Source organism: Rhea americana, unplaced genomic scaffold (genome assembly GCF_003343005.1).
Source record: "Rhea americana isolate MKP2758 unplaced genomic scaffold, rheAme1 scaffold_210, whole genome shotgun sequence".
In the NCBI taxonomy this organism is placed as follows: domain Eukaryota; kingdom Metazoa; phylum Chordata; class Aves; order Rheiformes; family Rheidae; genus Rhea; species Rhea americana.
In genome coordinates, this window is record NW_028186259.1 from 1,316,984 (window position 1) to 1,334,405 (window position 17,422).

At 41.3% G+C, this 17,422-nt stretch overlaps 1 protein-coding gene across 2 annotated transcripts in view; it reads right to left on the bottom strand.

The window, feature by feature from the left end:
• PKHD1 (PKHD1 ciliary IPT domain containing fibrocystin/polyductin) overlaps positions 1 to 17,422 on the bottom strand; it is a 266,037-nt gene that overhangs the window by 196,865 nt on the left and 51,750 nt on the right. For both annotated transcript variants that reach the window (XM_085304863.1, XM_085304864.1), the window contains exons 32-34: positions 17,014 to 17,157; positions 9,485 to 9,698; positions 5,483 to 5,633 (exon numbers count right to left, since the gene is read on the bottom strand). In XM_085304863.1, the coding sequence (XP_085160989.1) occupies positions 5,483 to 5,633; positions 9,485 to 9,698; positions 17,014 to 17,157 (509 nt within the window). The remainder of the gene's footprint in view (positions 1 to 5,482; positions 5,634 to 9,484; positions 9,699 to 17,013; positions 17,158 to 17,422) is intronic.

Consider the following 17,422-nt stretch of genomic DNA (forward strand, 5'->3'; position numbering starts at 1 on the left):
TCATAATAATTGCTCTSCAATGAGCCAAGGAAAGGGGACTTATTTTACTGCCCCCACAAGCAAGCAATATATTAGACCAGAATCCACCCTGTTGCTTCTAACGTAAACATTGCCTCATCAAGGCAACGAGTTTGAGAAGGAAACAGCTCTCCAAAGTGCCTTTTACCTTGCTACAACATAGGGTAAACAGCACTGCTTCCACCACACTGAGGGTGAAGAAGCACAAGCCTGAGGGTGGCATCTCCATAGGCAAACAGCACCAGGGTCCGTTCTCTGGTGCCTGCTCGGAAGTGTCCACGCTTGTAGGCAGCTGATTGCATTCATACCTTGCTTAACCAATGACAAATCTGTGCGTCTTCCTCATGGGCATTACAGCAAGGGGAGCAATGGAGAAAACAGAGAGAGGMCATCGTCCATTTCTCCTCAAACATTTAATGGTGCCAAGATGGGAAAGTGTGGGAGGAGGAGAGCAGATGGAGAGGGATGGTCCAAAAGAAATCAAGGGGACAGAAGGTAGGAAAGAGAGGATGTTTAGGGCTGTACTGAACTCAGAAGGCAAGGAGAGAAGCCTAAAACACAATACCAATCAAAAAACTCCCTTTTTAAGCCTAAGATACCTATAAACATATCTGACCATAACCTAGAAAGCTGGGAAGCCTGCAAATGTCTGCAAGCAGGGTCACCTAAGCTTGAGGCTTTCATCCTCAAAATACAACCATCAGAAATCAGGCAACATGAGAATGGCACRAAAGCAAGAATGGAAGAGCAGCACATGGAAAGAGCCTGATGGACCTGCAGGAAAGAGTCTCCTCCCAGCATTTGTCATCTTCACATGGTCTAGAGCTTCAGCAAAAGTGCCACTGCAGAAAATAGAGTAGCAATCCCTTATGTCCAGAGTACTCTGTCTTTCAGGAATTCCCCTTATGCTCCCCAGAACTCCATCTAGGATTTACCATCTACTGAAGTTTCAAATATCTCCAAAAACTAAAACTATCTCATCTCCTTCACCCTCCAAGTTTTGCTGTTTCGAGAGAGCTGGTAAAAGGAGAAAAAGGAGAAAATGAAAGCAAGAAGAAAGGAAAGGAGCAGTTCTGAGGATCTACAGAGGAGTCCAAGAGATTTGGAGAGCTAGTCCTGATTACATTCAGCAGAATTTGAACAGCTGTGTGTCTTAGGTGACTGTGCACATTTCAGACACAGGTCTTTTTTGGGAGGAGGGGTTGGGTTTTTTTTTGTTTGTTTGTTTGTTTGTTATTTTTGCTGAGAAGTGAAAAACATCATTACCTCAGTATCAATCACTGAGTTAAAAATTCACAGATCCTCAATACGCTAAGCTACTTCCTAAATCTCAAGACTTTCCCTTAATGCTCTATTTAAAAACAAACTAAAAGCAGCACAGCATACCCAGGCAGAGCCATAATCCAGGATGGCATTTTTATCTAGCAAGTTATTTTTTATTAGCCTTCTATTTCTTARTAGGGACCCCTTGAGGGTTGGGTTGTAGAGGATTCACTAGCATACCAGCTCAGCTTCCCCACGATTGACTTAATATACATGATGTCTGCCCTCCGACAAACATTATATTACCCATCTGGGCCAGGGGAGGAGGGGGAATCAGTGCAGGGAAACGTTGCTCAAACAGCATGCTTGCATGATGATTAGGTCTGGTCCAGTGATCCGGAATAATAATCTGAAGGCTCACTAAGCATAATAGGTTCGGAAACATCCAAGCCTGGTCAAACCTTCCCATGAGCATCCTTTACGTGTGTTATCGGCGTGTTTTGCACGGCTCATCAGTGTCACAGCAGCTGACATCTCATTATGCAGCCAAGGTGGAAGTGGACAGGTAGCGACTGAGCATTAGAACTTATCTTTTTCCTTTTATTATTTAATTCATATCTTCCCATTATCCCATGTATCATGAAACTGTGAACTAATTAAGTCCTATGGGATATACAATCATTGCCGAATTCCCCCCCCCTTTTTTTTTTCTCCTTCTCCTTTCAGCAGACTAAATTGCATTATATACTGATATAAAAATAATTCTGCAATTCTTCCTTAGCTAATAATGGAGCAAGTGACAAACGCTAACGATGCCAAATGGAACAGTGGGGCAGAGGCATGCCRCTTACTTCATATGACCTAATTAAGTCATAAAGTGGTAAGTACTTCAAACACAAAGTGAGGCAACTTTCAATTTCTAAAAAAACACGTAAAGAAAACATTTTCCTGGGGATATTCAAGCACAGACCTGATCCCAAGCAAAGGCCAAGTCAGTAAAGTAAGGGACAAAACTCGAGGTGATGGATGCAGCCTCACCTTCACTGGAAATACAGCTGTTTTCCTCCACCGAGGGTCATGCCTAAGAGTTTTCAAAGGAGTTCAACTGAACAGCAAACTCAGGTAATTGGCTTATGAGAGAAATCTTTACACACCGCACRCAACATGAAAAGGACAGTTAGCATTTTCAAAAATACCTTCCAATTTRGGGTGGCAGATACAGCCCAAGTTTCAAGCAAAGGTAGGTTGAAATAAGAGGTAGAAGAACTTTCCTGTAAAATTGAACAGGTAGTTCATCCAAAAATTAAAGCATCTAGAGTTCAGTTCTTAATTTTTTGTTAAAATAGATCTTCCTATATATTTATCAGAAAAAAAAAAAGAAATTTAAAAGAAAATGCAGCTATCAGAAGTTTGTACCTAGGTACAGCGAACCTCTARTACCTGGAGTATACACATATCCAAGTCAATCAAAACCGATTCAGAGAACTAACACTTCACTAACTCTCACAGAATGCACGTGGTRTTTGCTAATCTCTGCCGATAATTTTGGTGTCCCTGGCTCCCACATGCATGTGCAGTTTTCACAGGCAATGAGGGAACGCCGTGGGAAGGCACATAATATATTTGGGATATGACCTGAAAAATGGAGGAATGTGTCTGTCTGGCAACATTTTGAAATTCAAAACCAGCTGCTCTTAACCAAGGTTGTTCTTTTCTTCSTGCTTTCATCCTCCTGATAGCAAGGACTCATTTATACTTTTGCCAGCCTTTCTGTGATGCTTCTTTTTTACTTTCAGCACTGTCTGGAGCTAATCCACGGAGGCCTTACTCATCCCTGCCCGAAGCCTCCCACAAAGCCCAGCCGTGCTAAGATACCGCCAGCTCGTTGTCCTGACGGAGCATCATTCAGCTGGCAGAAAAGCGAGTAGAAAATGAAACAGCTGATTGGTGTAGCTATATATGCTGACAGCAGCTGAGGATCAAGCCCAGTCTTTATGAGCTGCTTTGAGATCCTAACACGAGAGTGCAACAGAAGTGCCAGGTGTTATTATAAAGAGATGTAGTCCATTACTTGTACGCTGAGTTGTGTTGCCCGTTAATAGCACCATTATCCTAAGGCACGTGGTGCTATTAATGCATTTCACTGCTTGGTGCTGAACCTGGGGACCATTATTTCCACTGGAAAGGTAAGGCCAGTTCACATGACATGATTTAAACCTCTACAGTGAAGCATGCGTACGCTGCACCAAGTCGTAAATCTTAACAGGATGCTGTCAGCTAGAAAGGGACCAAAATTGAAACCATTTATCTGAACTCCCCACCCATCCACCTCTGTTCACCGAGGCCAGTTTTGGGAAGAGGGATAAAATGATTCCAAATACCCTCGGGGTTCATTAAGCAGAAGTCARTCCCAAACCTGAAAGCATTGCTGGGTTTGTCCTGCTTCCCCTTCATTCATTCATTCGTTCAGGACACCTAAAACTTACGGATTTTCCCCACACTGTGCTAARCAGCTGGGGACAAACCTCACAATGTCTTCCTATTCTTGCTCCCACCTGAGCCCAAAAAAAAGGAAAACAGAAAACAAACAACAACAACAACAAAAACTCATTACTGAGACTACAGGACCTGGGATACACCTGGGCCATTCAGACTGTGGTGAACAGGCGGTGGTGGGTCCTGTACGCTGGGCTACACAGACAGAGACACCSTTAGCACATGTGAGAGTGAAAATCTACAGGAAACCCAGCAGCATTTGATCCGAGACTGGCCTGAACACTTCCCTTTGGTGGCCTCCTGCAGTGGTTAAATAATAATCTTTTGGCTTGGTTTTCCTCCTTAGCGGCGCATGTTTCTGGTAGCACAACTAGCAACACCGACGAGCGAAGAAGCCCACAGGAAAGGAGTCAGCCTACATTGCGCAGAGCGCGAGAAAGCCAGGAAATGAGGAAGGTTGGCAGCACTAATAGGAAAAGGATATATGTGACATTCCTTTACAGGCCAAGGACAGACTTAAAATATTTGGTGTGATTTTTTTTTTTTTTTTTAATACAATGGAGGAAAGCAGTTGTATTTTAGGAGACTTGGCTGCAACGGTAACAGGCATCTGCTAAACATATACAGGACAAATTCAGAGACTTCTGGCTGAATAAAAACTTCATAATCCGGTGTTAGAAACACACCAAAATTACATTGCCAGGACACTGTGGCTACTTCTGGGTTTGGCAACAGGTAAGGGAATTTCACTGCAGATAGAGTTAAAAATTACCACGACATCTTTAACATGAATCCTGAGCAAATAAGGCTTCAGTTTCCCAGGTCTCCTCCCTACTAAGAGGGCTGCATGATAATTTGCTTTACTAGATAAAGGACAATATTTATTGCGACAAGTCAGGTGTCTAACTCATCCCACCRGTGTTGTCATTTACACAGTAGGGCTACACCAGCTTCCCAGGAGCTGCTCATTCAGGGGAGAATGGTAACAAAGGAATATTTAACATTCACCAAATATCTCCCCCTCGGCCCCAAATTCCACGTCACAAGTGGCACAATCCAGTATTTCAGCTCAACATCCCCAAAAACTCTGAAAGGATGTTTTGGGCTGGCAATGAACATTTTTAGATACTGAGYGTTAAGATGATATTAGTTAAGAGTCACAGGGTTTTTTTTTTGTTTTCCAGAATAAACTTTGCTGATGTCTTTTTGCTTGTGATTCGCACACACAGTCCTAGAGAGATTGTCCCATTTTATTTCAGATGCTGAAGAGGAGCAAAAAATAAAAAACAAAAAMACAAATATAACCACAGCTGAATCAATGCTGAATGCTAAGTCTCAGCAGGAGAGTTTAAACTCCGTATCTCACGACTAAGATATCTGATCAAGTGACACYGATAAGAGAAAATAACACTTTTGGAACAGAATTTTTTTTTATATAAAAAGAAAAGTATTAAAAAAGACATACACCAAGCAGAAAATAAGATAAAGCTCATTTATGTTTTATAAAATACATGATTAACCASTTAACCGTTAATTCAGCTGCACTGCATTAGAACTGCTATTCAAAGTTGGAAAGCATTTAATATTATATATTACTGCTGCTTAGCCTAAATTGTTTTTTTTTCTGCCCCCTTTAAATGTACACAATATTACAAATTTAATTTTAAGCTGTTTGAATCAGTCTGTAAAAAAGATTTGATTATACCTGAGTGTTCTGGCCCCAGTTTTTCCATATCTCAGTAATCTTGGCGGTAATTGGCTGATTAGCTCCCTCACACTCCATCTCTGCCTCAGTTTCCATGGTAATGTTACAGGAGCTATTATAGATGAGAACTTCATCTCTTTCCACTTTAGGGCTGAAACGAGAAGGGAGGTTAAATGGGGTGTCATCAATCTTAATGAAATGCAATTATTTTTACTCTTATTAATCATTGCAAGCCATTAGCTTGTGGCAACTCCTGGCCACCATTTGTCAAACTTTGCAAATTTCTGTAATTTTGTTTCCATTCTTTTATTGTTTATTTGTTTTTTCCCCCCTTTATCTGCACACACTCATGATGAAAATACATGCAGTAAATATCTCTCAGTGATGCCTTTCTGCTTCCCCAAACTATTACAAATAGCAGCAAATGCTCTTTCTAGGACCAAGCCAGGAAGACAAGTGCAGACAACAGCCAGGGAATCAGCAGTGTTAGGATCCAAGATGGACTCCTACGTGGAGAAGGGTTTGTTCGTGTCTCCCCCCTCCCCGTCTTACTCACACTTAGCAATGGGGAATGAATAACTTGCAACTCCCTTAGGGCAAGTGGAGAAATTGGAAAAACCACACAACTGGCTAACTGGTCCCTAATTCCAACTGTGAAAAAATGAGCTCATTTAGGGGTTCCAATTCCTGCTACCCAGCTGATTGCAATGATGCTTTGTTGCTAGCATTGGAACATTAACTTAGTAAATTAATTAAACTTACTTAACAGCCCAGACTAAGCAGATTCGATATATGTGCCAGTTATACTAACAGACGTTTGCTCTAAAGTCTTCCCTTGCATGGGGGAAAGAAGTAATGACAAGGTGGTGGGGAAGAGGCATTTTTACAGGATCTTGCTGCTAACAGCTGCTAACCCAGCTATAGGATCCAAAGTCCCTCAAAATGAACGGAAAGCTTCCTGATATACTCCAACAGGCTTTAGCTCAGGCCAGGATAATCCAGTGTCACTTCACTTTCATTCTTTTCCCTCCCATTCTTCCTCTCCCCCTATACCTACATTATAGGAAGGAGAGCAAAGAGGAGGTAAGTTAYAGCAGCACAGGCATAATCCAGATTTCATTCCACTGTTCTGAATAGTCACGAAAGGAAAGACTTCACAGGGGGATTTACTCACCAAAACAGARGAGCAGGTAGGTAGTACCAAGATTTTCAAATGTCTTGAGATTCCTGAAAATCCCAACTCGTGGGATTTTCAGAAGTGCTTTAGTTAATCAGGTACCTGAGTTCCACCAAGACCAATCCAACTGGAAACCCAACCCTCAGAGCCTTCTCAGAAGAAGGATGATCAGAGCAATTGGATGAAGCTGGAGTTTTCAAACCATGCGGGATGTGACAGCTTATCGTACAAACACAGAATTGCTCTGAGAAAGCATGTAAGGGTATTTGTTTTGTTGCCCCTTTCCAGTGTAATTGGAAGTTAACATGTCAAAGGAAGCAGCCACATTAGCAACAAAAAAAAAAAACCTTCTGCAAGTAGCTCAACCTTTTTAACAGTGAATTTTTATTTATATGTTTAAATGAACCTTTCCCTCTACTGTATCAATAATCAAAAGCCAGCCGTAGGGAACTAAACTCRCTTTTGACAGCAACACTTTGAGAACTGCTCTTGTCCTATACAATAATTCAATGGACTGGGCCATCTTTCAAGACTGCATATTACTTTAAAAAAGGAAAAAATGTTACAGGAAAATGCTGCATCCTTTAAATAGTCAACTGTTTTAAGGGAGAAGTGGTCTGTAGTTAGCTAGAGCAAGGGCCCAGTTTACCAGTCTTTGAAGTCGATGGAGGGATCTCCCTCAGTGGTCATTCAGGTCTCTTTACAAATAATTAAKATATTTTATTTGAAGGCAAAGGGCCACTTCTTCCCTATCCTGCAGTAACTTCATCTGAAAGCTGGATGCTGCAAAACTGTTAATTGCAGTATTTAAGGAAATGCAACAAGAGGACGACTGACTTGCAAAAGGGAATGCACAAACATATCCTGGTGCTAGTGATGTTGATGACAAGACTTGCATCTCTTGTAAGGAACATGCATTTGACATAAAGCGTTCATAAAACRTAGGCTATAGTACAGACTACATTAGGAGAATCTTCATTCAAACTAGTACAAAATTAGTAAGAAAAAAACAGGAAAGATATAACATGTAGTAAAGCAGGGAGTATTTTCAGGTTTTAGTGTCACGGGAAAATGGTTTCAAATCTTGAACATCTACACAGAACTCAAATCCAAATCTCTTTTTTATTATTATTAGAACATATTTAGAACATATTATATATAATATTATWATACTGATATTATGAAAAATATCATTAATACAATATATGTGGTTTATTTCAGAAATTCCCAAAACTGTTTATTACTTGTTTGTAATTTTTCTAATATTTTGCTTCAAATTCCATTAATATTTTGGAAAAAAAAGCTTTTCTGAATTGAAATTTGAAAAAAAATACTTTAAAGGGTCTTAAATAGGTCTTTTTGATGATTTCAAACTCACTCTCCTTTCCCTCGCATTTTCCAAACTGGAAGATTCACCCAAGATAACCCATTCTCCCCCTCTCCCTCTTTCACGTGAGCACAATTKAGAAATAGATTCACCAGAAGAAACATCATTCTGCTGGAAAATTCCTTAGCAGCCCAAATTTTAATTCCTAAGTACTAGAGGACTATGAACACAACAAGGGGAAAAGTTAGTGACAGTAATAAAAAGGTTGGAGAAGCTGCCCAAATGGGGGGAAAAAAAGTAAGAAAAAGTTTCCAAAAGGTGAAATGTACTTGATTTAAAAATATCACCCTGCAACTGAAGGAATGGTAAACCATTGGCGTCTAGGGGCATTTACAATTAAATTGGACAAAAAACACAATGAAGAGCAATAAGAAGGCAGACAGTAAATGGACTGCATGACTTAGGTTTGGGGTTTTTTTTCTGCATGTTCCATGCAAAATGCCCAAGGGGCAGATGTCCCTCCCTGCTCACCCTGCTGACACCAGGCTGGAACGGCAGCAGAATCAGAGCAGCACAAACAAGAAAACAACTASTGAGATCAGTTTAATTTCAGAGATTATTTTTGCCTCTAAGTGTCCCCATTATTGTCTCCCCCAATAAAACTGTCCTCCCTGTCTTCTAAAAYGCACCTTCTGTGCAGCTACACTGAAGTACTCGGACTGTACCATTATGCACCAGTCAAGAACGTGTTCACCATCTCATTGTGGTGATACCCCAATTTTCTATTTGTTCAAGAAGAAAATAAGTGTCTTTCKGAAAGTTTTGCTCATCTGTTTGTTCCTTAATTCAAACCTCCTTATTCTTCCTAAAGTAAATGCTCTGCAGGTATAAATCCSCACAGCTCTATTAAAGGCAACGGTACCAGTTGACACTCTCAGGCAGTTTGGCCTTGGGTTTGCATAGCCTGTGCCTTGAGTTGCCTGAGCACCCATGCTGAGCAAATATTGTACAGCCTGCTGAATTTTCTCTGTGACTTTCTACTCAAGACACTGCTTGAAGAGAGGGAGAGGGGAAAGGAAAAAAAAAAAAACACTTCTGCTTTTCATAATGCCTAATCTTTTTCCCCATTGGCATCCACCAGATGTTGCTTTGGATCAGAAGATAAATATTAAAACCTAAGAAGGAACAAAGCAGGCTGTTTACGAGATGGATTTTCTGATGTCTCTCAAACATTTTAAAAAGATGGGAGAAAGGGGAGGAGGGGGGCACTAGAGATGCTTTGATAGACATCAGGAATGAATTTCACAACCCAGCGGTGCTCTCTAGTGGTCTCAAGGCCAAATCGCTCCACTGGCGTCAACCTAAGAATTAGAAATTTGCTCTGTCGTCAGTCCATCATCTTGTCTGGTAGGGCCAATTCTGCATAAGGTGAAATACCTTCTGGGCGATATTGCCCACAGCTGGGGTCACGCAGTTGCCACAGAGAACCAGCACTAACCTGACAAAGAGTCCAGCAAAAYGCTGCTGGGACGGGTCGATGTCCTCCCCGTGCCGCTGAGTTCGGTGGTCATCACACACGTACAAGTAAAACACAGACCTTCTCTGGCGGTAGGAAGCCACCGTGACCTGAACCTCACATTTGATGAAGGTGGCCCCAGCTTCTTGGCAGTCAACCGCAGAGTGCGTCAGGCCACAAAGAATGGCCAAAGATGCTGTAGAGAAAAGAGGGGAAAAATAGTCCAGAGAAGCCTACGCGCCACTGAAGTTAATCAGATTCTGGTTATTGACAGCTGTCACTGTGGATTCTTGATCTGCACATCCCATCCTCCCCTTTAGTATATCCTTCCTGAGGATAAGTAGGTCTCCATCCAACTTCTTCAGCCCCTTTTGATCTGTGTGTGTTAGCACGTGCCCTTGCGTGACAACCATCTAGGTGGCCTTTGGGATCAAACAGCTCAYTGGAGAAGAGGTAACAGGCACAAAGTCTTTCAGCAGGGAGCTCAAACTGCTTCTAAGGTCCAGTACAGCTTTTTAAATCCAAAACCAGGTTTAGTGAGATCATTACCACAGCTTGGAGGGCTTCTTCTAAGGAGAACGTGCAATCTGGGAGATCTTGCTTTGTACCTGAATGTGACTAGGGACTCGGTCCAACTCATACGTGTCGTAGGAGGTGTGAAGGGAATGGATGCTTGGCTTTGAGGTGTATTTAAGGGGCAAGCTGTGCGAACAGAAACTGGATTTTCTTATTCTAAATCCAGACAGAAACGCTAACAAAAAAATGTGAATTGTCACTCTGAATTTCAGATAGGTTGAAATGTTTGGTTTTAATAATGTCAAAAAGAAAAAAAAATGCTTTCAACATTAAACCATGCCAGCAATCAAGACTGCTTCACAAAAAAAAAAAAAAAAAAAAAAAAAAAAAAAAANAAAAAAAAAAAAAAAAAAAAAAAAAAAAAAAAGCGCGTATAAACACTTCTAGAGAATTTTCATTAACGCTGGACTAATCAAACAGTTGTAATGAACTACTGAAAAGGTTTGTGGAGAGTATTAGAGCCTACACTGTAGTACCTAAGAGCGTTCGTCAAATATCAGACGAGCAATCAATAGGAATTTTTTAAGAAAGGATTTTCTCTGTTTGTTTGTTTTCAAATTCCAGTTTACTCCAAAGGTTTCTTGTTTGCTAGGAAACTGTCATTATCAATGAATATCTTAGTGCCTAAGTGTTTCTGAAAATACATTTTGAAATGGTAAAAATATGAAATTGCTATGTTACCTATGTTAAAATATTTAGGGGTTTTGGATAGAAATGATTTTTTTTCACTTTCAGACATTTRTATGGTGCTTTTGAAATGTTTATATCTAATGTTTACAGTATTTTTCAAATAGTAAAACCTATCGTTTCATTTGCTTTAAACTGTAGAGTGAAAGTTCACAATTTTTCAATAATATTTTTGTCTGAATTTAGAATGAGAAAAAATTACCCACATCTTCACACTTTATGTTAAATCTCTTTTCTTCCTAAATCCAGTCATGATTGGCTTGTCCAGCATCTATTCAAATACAGCAAAACACAATCCCTGCCTTAAAGGTCTCATAGTCCATATATGACAGACAGAGAGATGACAGATAGAAAAGCCTACAAGAATGACAGAACTATGCCTCTATTTTGCTTTTATTGTCCAGAAATGGTGTCTAGAGCAWCCAGAGGTGCCCTACAGTTAAGTTTTGTGTTTTCCTGCAGGCCAGGCTGCCATTCCCTATGACATTTCAATGGCACTAGATAACTGCATTTTGGTCAATGAATACCAAACAAAATACTACAAATAACTTGCCTTAGCAAAGATGATGCACACCAAAGCAGTTAGGGCACTAGCCTTTGCTTCCTCGGCAAGTCCACAAATTTACCGYGGACAGAAGGGGAATTTGTTCCCCTTCTCTAAAAGACTGTAATAGCTCCTCCTGCCTTACTAATGGCATGAAAGGCTTTCAGATGCGATAACGAAGACCATGCAACTGCTTTTGATGAATAAGAAACTAGAGTAATATTAAAGAAAGATTACATTCATGTTCCACAGTTTAAGAAAAACTACAGGTGGGTGAATGAATCAAAAGAGATATTGCATATTTCTCTTGCAGTCTTGAATACAACCTGGCAGAGTTGTCCTGGGTCCCTACAAGAAAAAACAGCTGAACCCGTTTCTGGGATGAAGGACCCACAGAATCGACCCAAATATTTTCCTTACTACCCTGATGCTGTCAAAGAATTTGCCTGGTTAATGTAGGTCATCAGAAGATATTTCCTGTACAGCCTTCAGAGCTCAACAGAAGAACAGCTTTTTACCCTTTGAATAACCTGGAAGAGTTATTTGGAAACTGGGCATTTCTGAAGAGCTCCAGTATCCCCATCTCAGCACTACTACGCCTGCAGAAATATAAGGCCTCGTGTTTTACCAACTGCTGAAATAATTTTTAATTCAAACGAGGCAAAGGGGTTTGTTGTTGTTGTTTTTTGTTTGTTTTTGTTTAGTTCTGAAGTAAAGGACATGGCTGCAAAGGGTTGTGAAGATATCAGCCCAAAATGCAAGAAACCCCAGAATTAAAACTAAAACCACTTTCTCACTCTCCGGCTATAGGTGAGAGGAACTTCACTTCCACACACTACTGCTCCGGTCCATCTGATGGAGATAGCACTCCTTAGGGAGTCTCCAAATCTCATCCCTTCTTTGGGGATCTCTTCCTTTGCTCCTAGAGGATTTCTTMATCCCTTACTCAGTTAAGTTCTGACCTTTCATCCCCCTCCTTCCAACCATTAAACGCTAATATCCCTGGGGCATATAAGGGTGCCATTATCTCCTGCCACAACGGTAAAAAATACCAGTCAAAAATAATAAAACCCAGCTCCTTTATGTATTTTATATTCCTCATAATCATAGAGCCTGCTAATCATACCTGATACAATCCCGTCAGTGATGTTAGTGTATTTAGCCCATTAGAGCTTCTCCTTTGAGACCAGATGCAGTGGCAGTCAAATCTCTGCATATTGGTAATGGTAATTAGCCTGCTGCCCTCAACCCTGTTTTTGAGGGATACTACAGCTTAAGTCAGGACCCTGGGATGTTCAGCACAAGGGCTTTGTTCCGGGTCGCTGTTTAATAACAACGGTCGGACGTGTGATGAGACTATAACCTACAGGAGCTCCAAGGGCAGCTGCCGATTTACTGAACAACTGCCCAAGGTGCAAAGCCATGCATCCCCAGTTGCCCACCACTCACTGAACAGCTGCAAAGCGTAGCATTAACATGTGCTTAGAGGAGAAGACAAAGGTTAGAAACAAGGAGGGGGAAAGGGAATGAAAAAAGAAAAAGAAAAAAGGAGAGGGAGAGAGAGAGAGAGAGAGAGAGACTTGTTAAGGTCATCAAGTCCAACCTCTGCCTATGAAGAATTGCTCCCTGTGAGACATTCATTTTGCACAGCTGAGTTTTAAAAGTCCCAAGAGGTGATTTTGCAAGCATCTATTCCACCGCCTGATAGATCTGACTGTCAGAATGCTCCTGCTTTGTAATCAATATTTTTTTTTCCTCTCTATTTCAATTCTGGACTTGAAGGACAGAAGAGACCTTAGGTTTGGTCTCCATAATAAACATTAGAGGTCTTAGGTGCTATTCAGTTCCTAATAACCACAGCACATCCTCTTCAGTTCTTCTCCACTTACTCATACAAATCATCCCATTTCCCTGGATACAACTGAGTCCTAGCTGAATGCATCCTTCATGTATTTGCACCTCTACATCCAAAGCATGTTCCTCTCTCTCCTGCTACCCTATATAAAGTGCTCTGCCAAGCTTCCTTTTGAACCAACCTCATTTCATTTTTATCTCTTAATCTAAATCCTTTTCCCTAAACATTCACTTTTACCAACGTAATCTGCACAACGGTAGGTCCAGGATTTGCTTCCAGAGACCCCAAATGCTGTAACTCCAAAGTCCTAAAACTAGGACTGTTGAAGGCAGCCAAATCACACCGAGTTTTTTCCCCAATGGATCTTTCCATCAGTTGACCTCCTTTTAAAGGCATCTTCCTTACCCTACCTCCAATGTCAAATATATAATCTTAGGTACTTGTTTACTGCAAAGCATATATACAGTACTTTAATAAGGCCCAACAGGAATTTTCAGCTCTTCTCTCATCAGCCTAAAGCCTCCTTCTAGTCCTCTCATCTTTCATAGAGTATAATTCAATCCCACAGACGTTAGTTGTGTGTTCTGTAAATTTAACCTGGGCTGAACAGAAYCCACAGCTGTATTTGCACTAATGAACAGCACTGCAACAAGAGTAACAAAGAAAGTACAAGAGGGGCATAGAGCTCTTGCGATCAAGTTGGTTATCTCTGTACCAGAACTTTTAAGACTAGTGGATTGGATTTGGGGGTTTGGGTTTGTGGGTTTTTTTGTTTTTTTTCATGAAAGGATTTCTGATTTTGTTAATTTTACCATCATTTTAAGTTTTAAGGATGAAGCTCAAATTGAAACTGTGTTTTGATTTAATTTTTCTGAAGGTTGGAAAAGACAACAATTTTTCATAGACATGTCTGTGTTTGTATTCCTTTTTGTAGTGCTCTGGGTTGAGCACAATTTAGTACTTAGTGTGCCCAGGTCTTTCTTGTCAATGATCAGACCAAAACCTTCCTGCAGCCCCACTCAACACTCATTTCCAAAGACAACCCCATGGGGCAGACTCAGTGCTGAATCCTGCTGAGACCTATGGTTCTTAGTAAATACTGCCATTAAATGGGAGGAAGTCACATTCCCTGTGTACAAAGCCTTGTCCCACAGAGTGGATCCCATGAGCAAGCTAGGTGGACCAGCTGGGGATTCCCACAAAAATATCTCTAATYTTAACAGGCCAGATATAACATGATCTAGTGCCAAAATCCCCGGGCAGTGAGCTGCCACCTAACCTCTGAAAGTGCTAGAGGGGAGGTGTTTCTGCTTCACGGTGTGATACAACAGAAGAAACACAGCTTGAACATGTTTTGYGACCCAGGCCACGAGCCACACCAGGAAATGTCAAATAACATCCACCCTGCCCTCACCAGCTCCAGCACTGAGTGACCCCATAGACCTGTCCCTCTGGTCTCCTTCACATCTCATGTCCCTGCATCCCCCAAGCTACTTAACAGCCTCTCCCAGATGAATGTGCCAGTGGAAGAAAGGTCTGAGCACTAGATATGCGAGTCAGAAGTAGCAGACTTCCCTGGGCAAACAGCAACAGGTAAACTGCAAGGTGGGACTGGGTTAATGGCATTTAAGAAGTCCACTCATCTCCTAAACATTGGGGATGTATAATCCCTTAAATATCTATGGTGTGGAAATACCCACATAGGCTGGAAAGTAGGMTGGTTTTTACACAAATTCACAACACAATTTATGTAGATATGTGTCATTTATRTAAATAAGCACACCAAATACACTTATCTTGGGAATACAAATAGCATGGCAGATTTTTTAAGCAACCTATGGGGATTTTTTGTAAAATGCAAAAATAACRTTGTCGTATAAAATACATCGTTGACTGATATGGGAGAAACGCTTTTGGAACTGGGCAAATGAGTCTTGCAAAATTTCAGGAGGAAGAGAGGTTTTCTTGGGACCRGACCTGCAGTACTCAGAGTACTAGCGTGAGTGCGTTAGCAAGGTAACACATCCCGTGCAAAGATGCAACCGGTGAGAGGGAGCAATTAGCATTCGCCTGCTGACATCTAGTGTCAGTAATAGACATTGAGGCCCTGCCTRCAGAACGGTTTTCCCCAGGCTCCCTCTGCCGCCTACCACTCAGTGAATTTTGAACACAGTTATTAACGTTTTCACAGTTTGGATCAATTTGATTACATTTTATCCCATTATTCTTCCTGCAATAAGCAGCCTGCTGTAGTTTATGTTCTATATTTTTTTCTTTCTTTGGAAGCATTCCAGGACCATGTCCTTTTTCTCCTTTAAAATAATAATAATAATAATAATAATGTTCTCTGGACTGTGCCCAGATCCTTTTCTAAAAAAGGGAATTCAGCCCTTCCAGCCTCTCAGTTGTTTCTTTTATGAGCACTTGAGGTGTGTGAGCCTTCCCTCCATGCTCCTCATTTTTTCTTTGTAATCCTCATGGATGAGGAAGGAACTGTTCAAAATGACAAAAACAGATTTAGTACTTTAGAATTTCAGAATAAATTAAGTCAGAAGGGACCCCTGGAGATCTGTACTCCAAACCTTTGCTTAAAATAAAAATAAATATGATGTTGGATTGGCTTCCCAGCAACTTATCCAATCAATTTTTTAAAATATTTTTGAGGATGGAGATCTCATATTTAACTGGGCAAAATCCTGGAAATTTRCCACAGCAGACACTCTTATAGTCTCCTTCCTTCCAGATCTGCAAAGGAGAAGAGGCTTCAGACCTTTGGATACCTGTACGTCCACAGAACTGCAAGGATTTCTGTAGCTCTCAGGATGCTTTCCCAGCATCAGAGCTAGGTAAAGGCTAAAGCTTTACACTATCAAGTGTTGCAATGCCACAGCAGGCACCAAGGCTCTGAATACAGCATTTGCAGAATGGTATTTTTCTCAAGGTGAGATCTAAGAGTCTTAAATCCTATGATTTTGTGAATTTTAAGAGCCTAATTCTGTGCTGCCAGTATGGGAGAGACAAAATGTACTATATGTCTGTGTCACACCACAGTTCATAGCAAATGCCCTCCTCCAAAATCAGGGCATGGTTATTTCTCTCTCTCAGAGAGCTGGAAAGCATAGCYGTGCTCTCCACTGTGCTGCCTTTCACTACTGGAAGAAGATGCTCTGGCTGTGGGATGTCCCCATCTTCATCTCACRGAATTCAGCTCCATATTTCCCCCTTCCCAACGGCAGGAACTAGCCACACTATATTACTCATTCACCTCATCAGTCATTCACCCTCTCCTCCAACCCCCTTCGCTGCTGAAGCTGCCCCACCATGCGGCCCAACACAAAATGCATGGGGTCACTGAACAAGGACGTTTAAGGGAACTTAACTCACTGGACCAGAAATGATGCCCAAGAAGAACTTGGCTTTCTAGCTCCAGTCCCACAACCCTCAGGCACTATTTTTGTTTTGTTTTTGTTTTGTTTTTTGGGATGGTTTTCCCTGAAGAACCAAGGTGCCTCAAGGAACTACTTGTTGCTCTGCACRTCTTTATATTACACAAAGCTTGTAAGCATGTGTGGCAGCTCTGGCCACAGGTGCACAGGGAATCTACCCCAAAGCCCATGGCTGCTGATGCAAAAATGCCCCATAAATGCCATGGACTTTGGACTGAGCTCAGGAATCCCAAGTCAATGCTATGCTGGCTCTTCTCCTTTTCCCAGCGAGTTTTAGGACCACYAGTGCTGCTTTTACTCTGTTTCCCCACGATGAGATACAATGGGGCCCCTTATATTTGACTTAAGATTTGTTTTTAAGGCGTATTTTTAATTCARTGTCAGGTTTTGTGCCTTAACTTACCATGCAAGCGTGGGGCAAGACAGCTCAGGTCAGTTGTTGTCATGTTGCTTAGAATTTCACAAGGGTTTCCACAGATGGTGACTGCAGTGTGCCCCGGAGAAAACCCAGTTCCACGCAGGTGAACTGCTCCTCCATTCAAACCACCTTGGGRAAAAAAAATAGGATTCATATCCAACAGCCAGCTACCTAAAAGGAACGACCCAGTTATAGCTGAGGAGGATCTTCACTTGGATATCACAAGCGGGTCTACAGGGCTGGACACACTTGCCGTATGTTCAGTCTTTCTGTGAACTCCAGCAGGAGTTCATCTTGCTAGCTCATACAGTATGAACATACCAGAGTCTTCCTTCCTTTGTATCCAGCCAACTTTATCTGACTACCGAAATTTCTGAACCCACTGCATAATCRT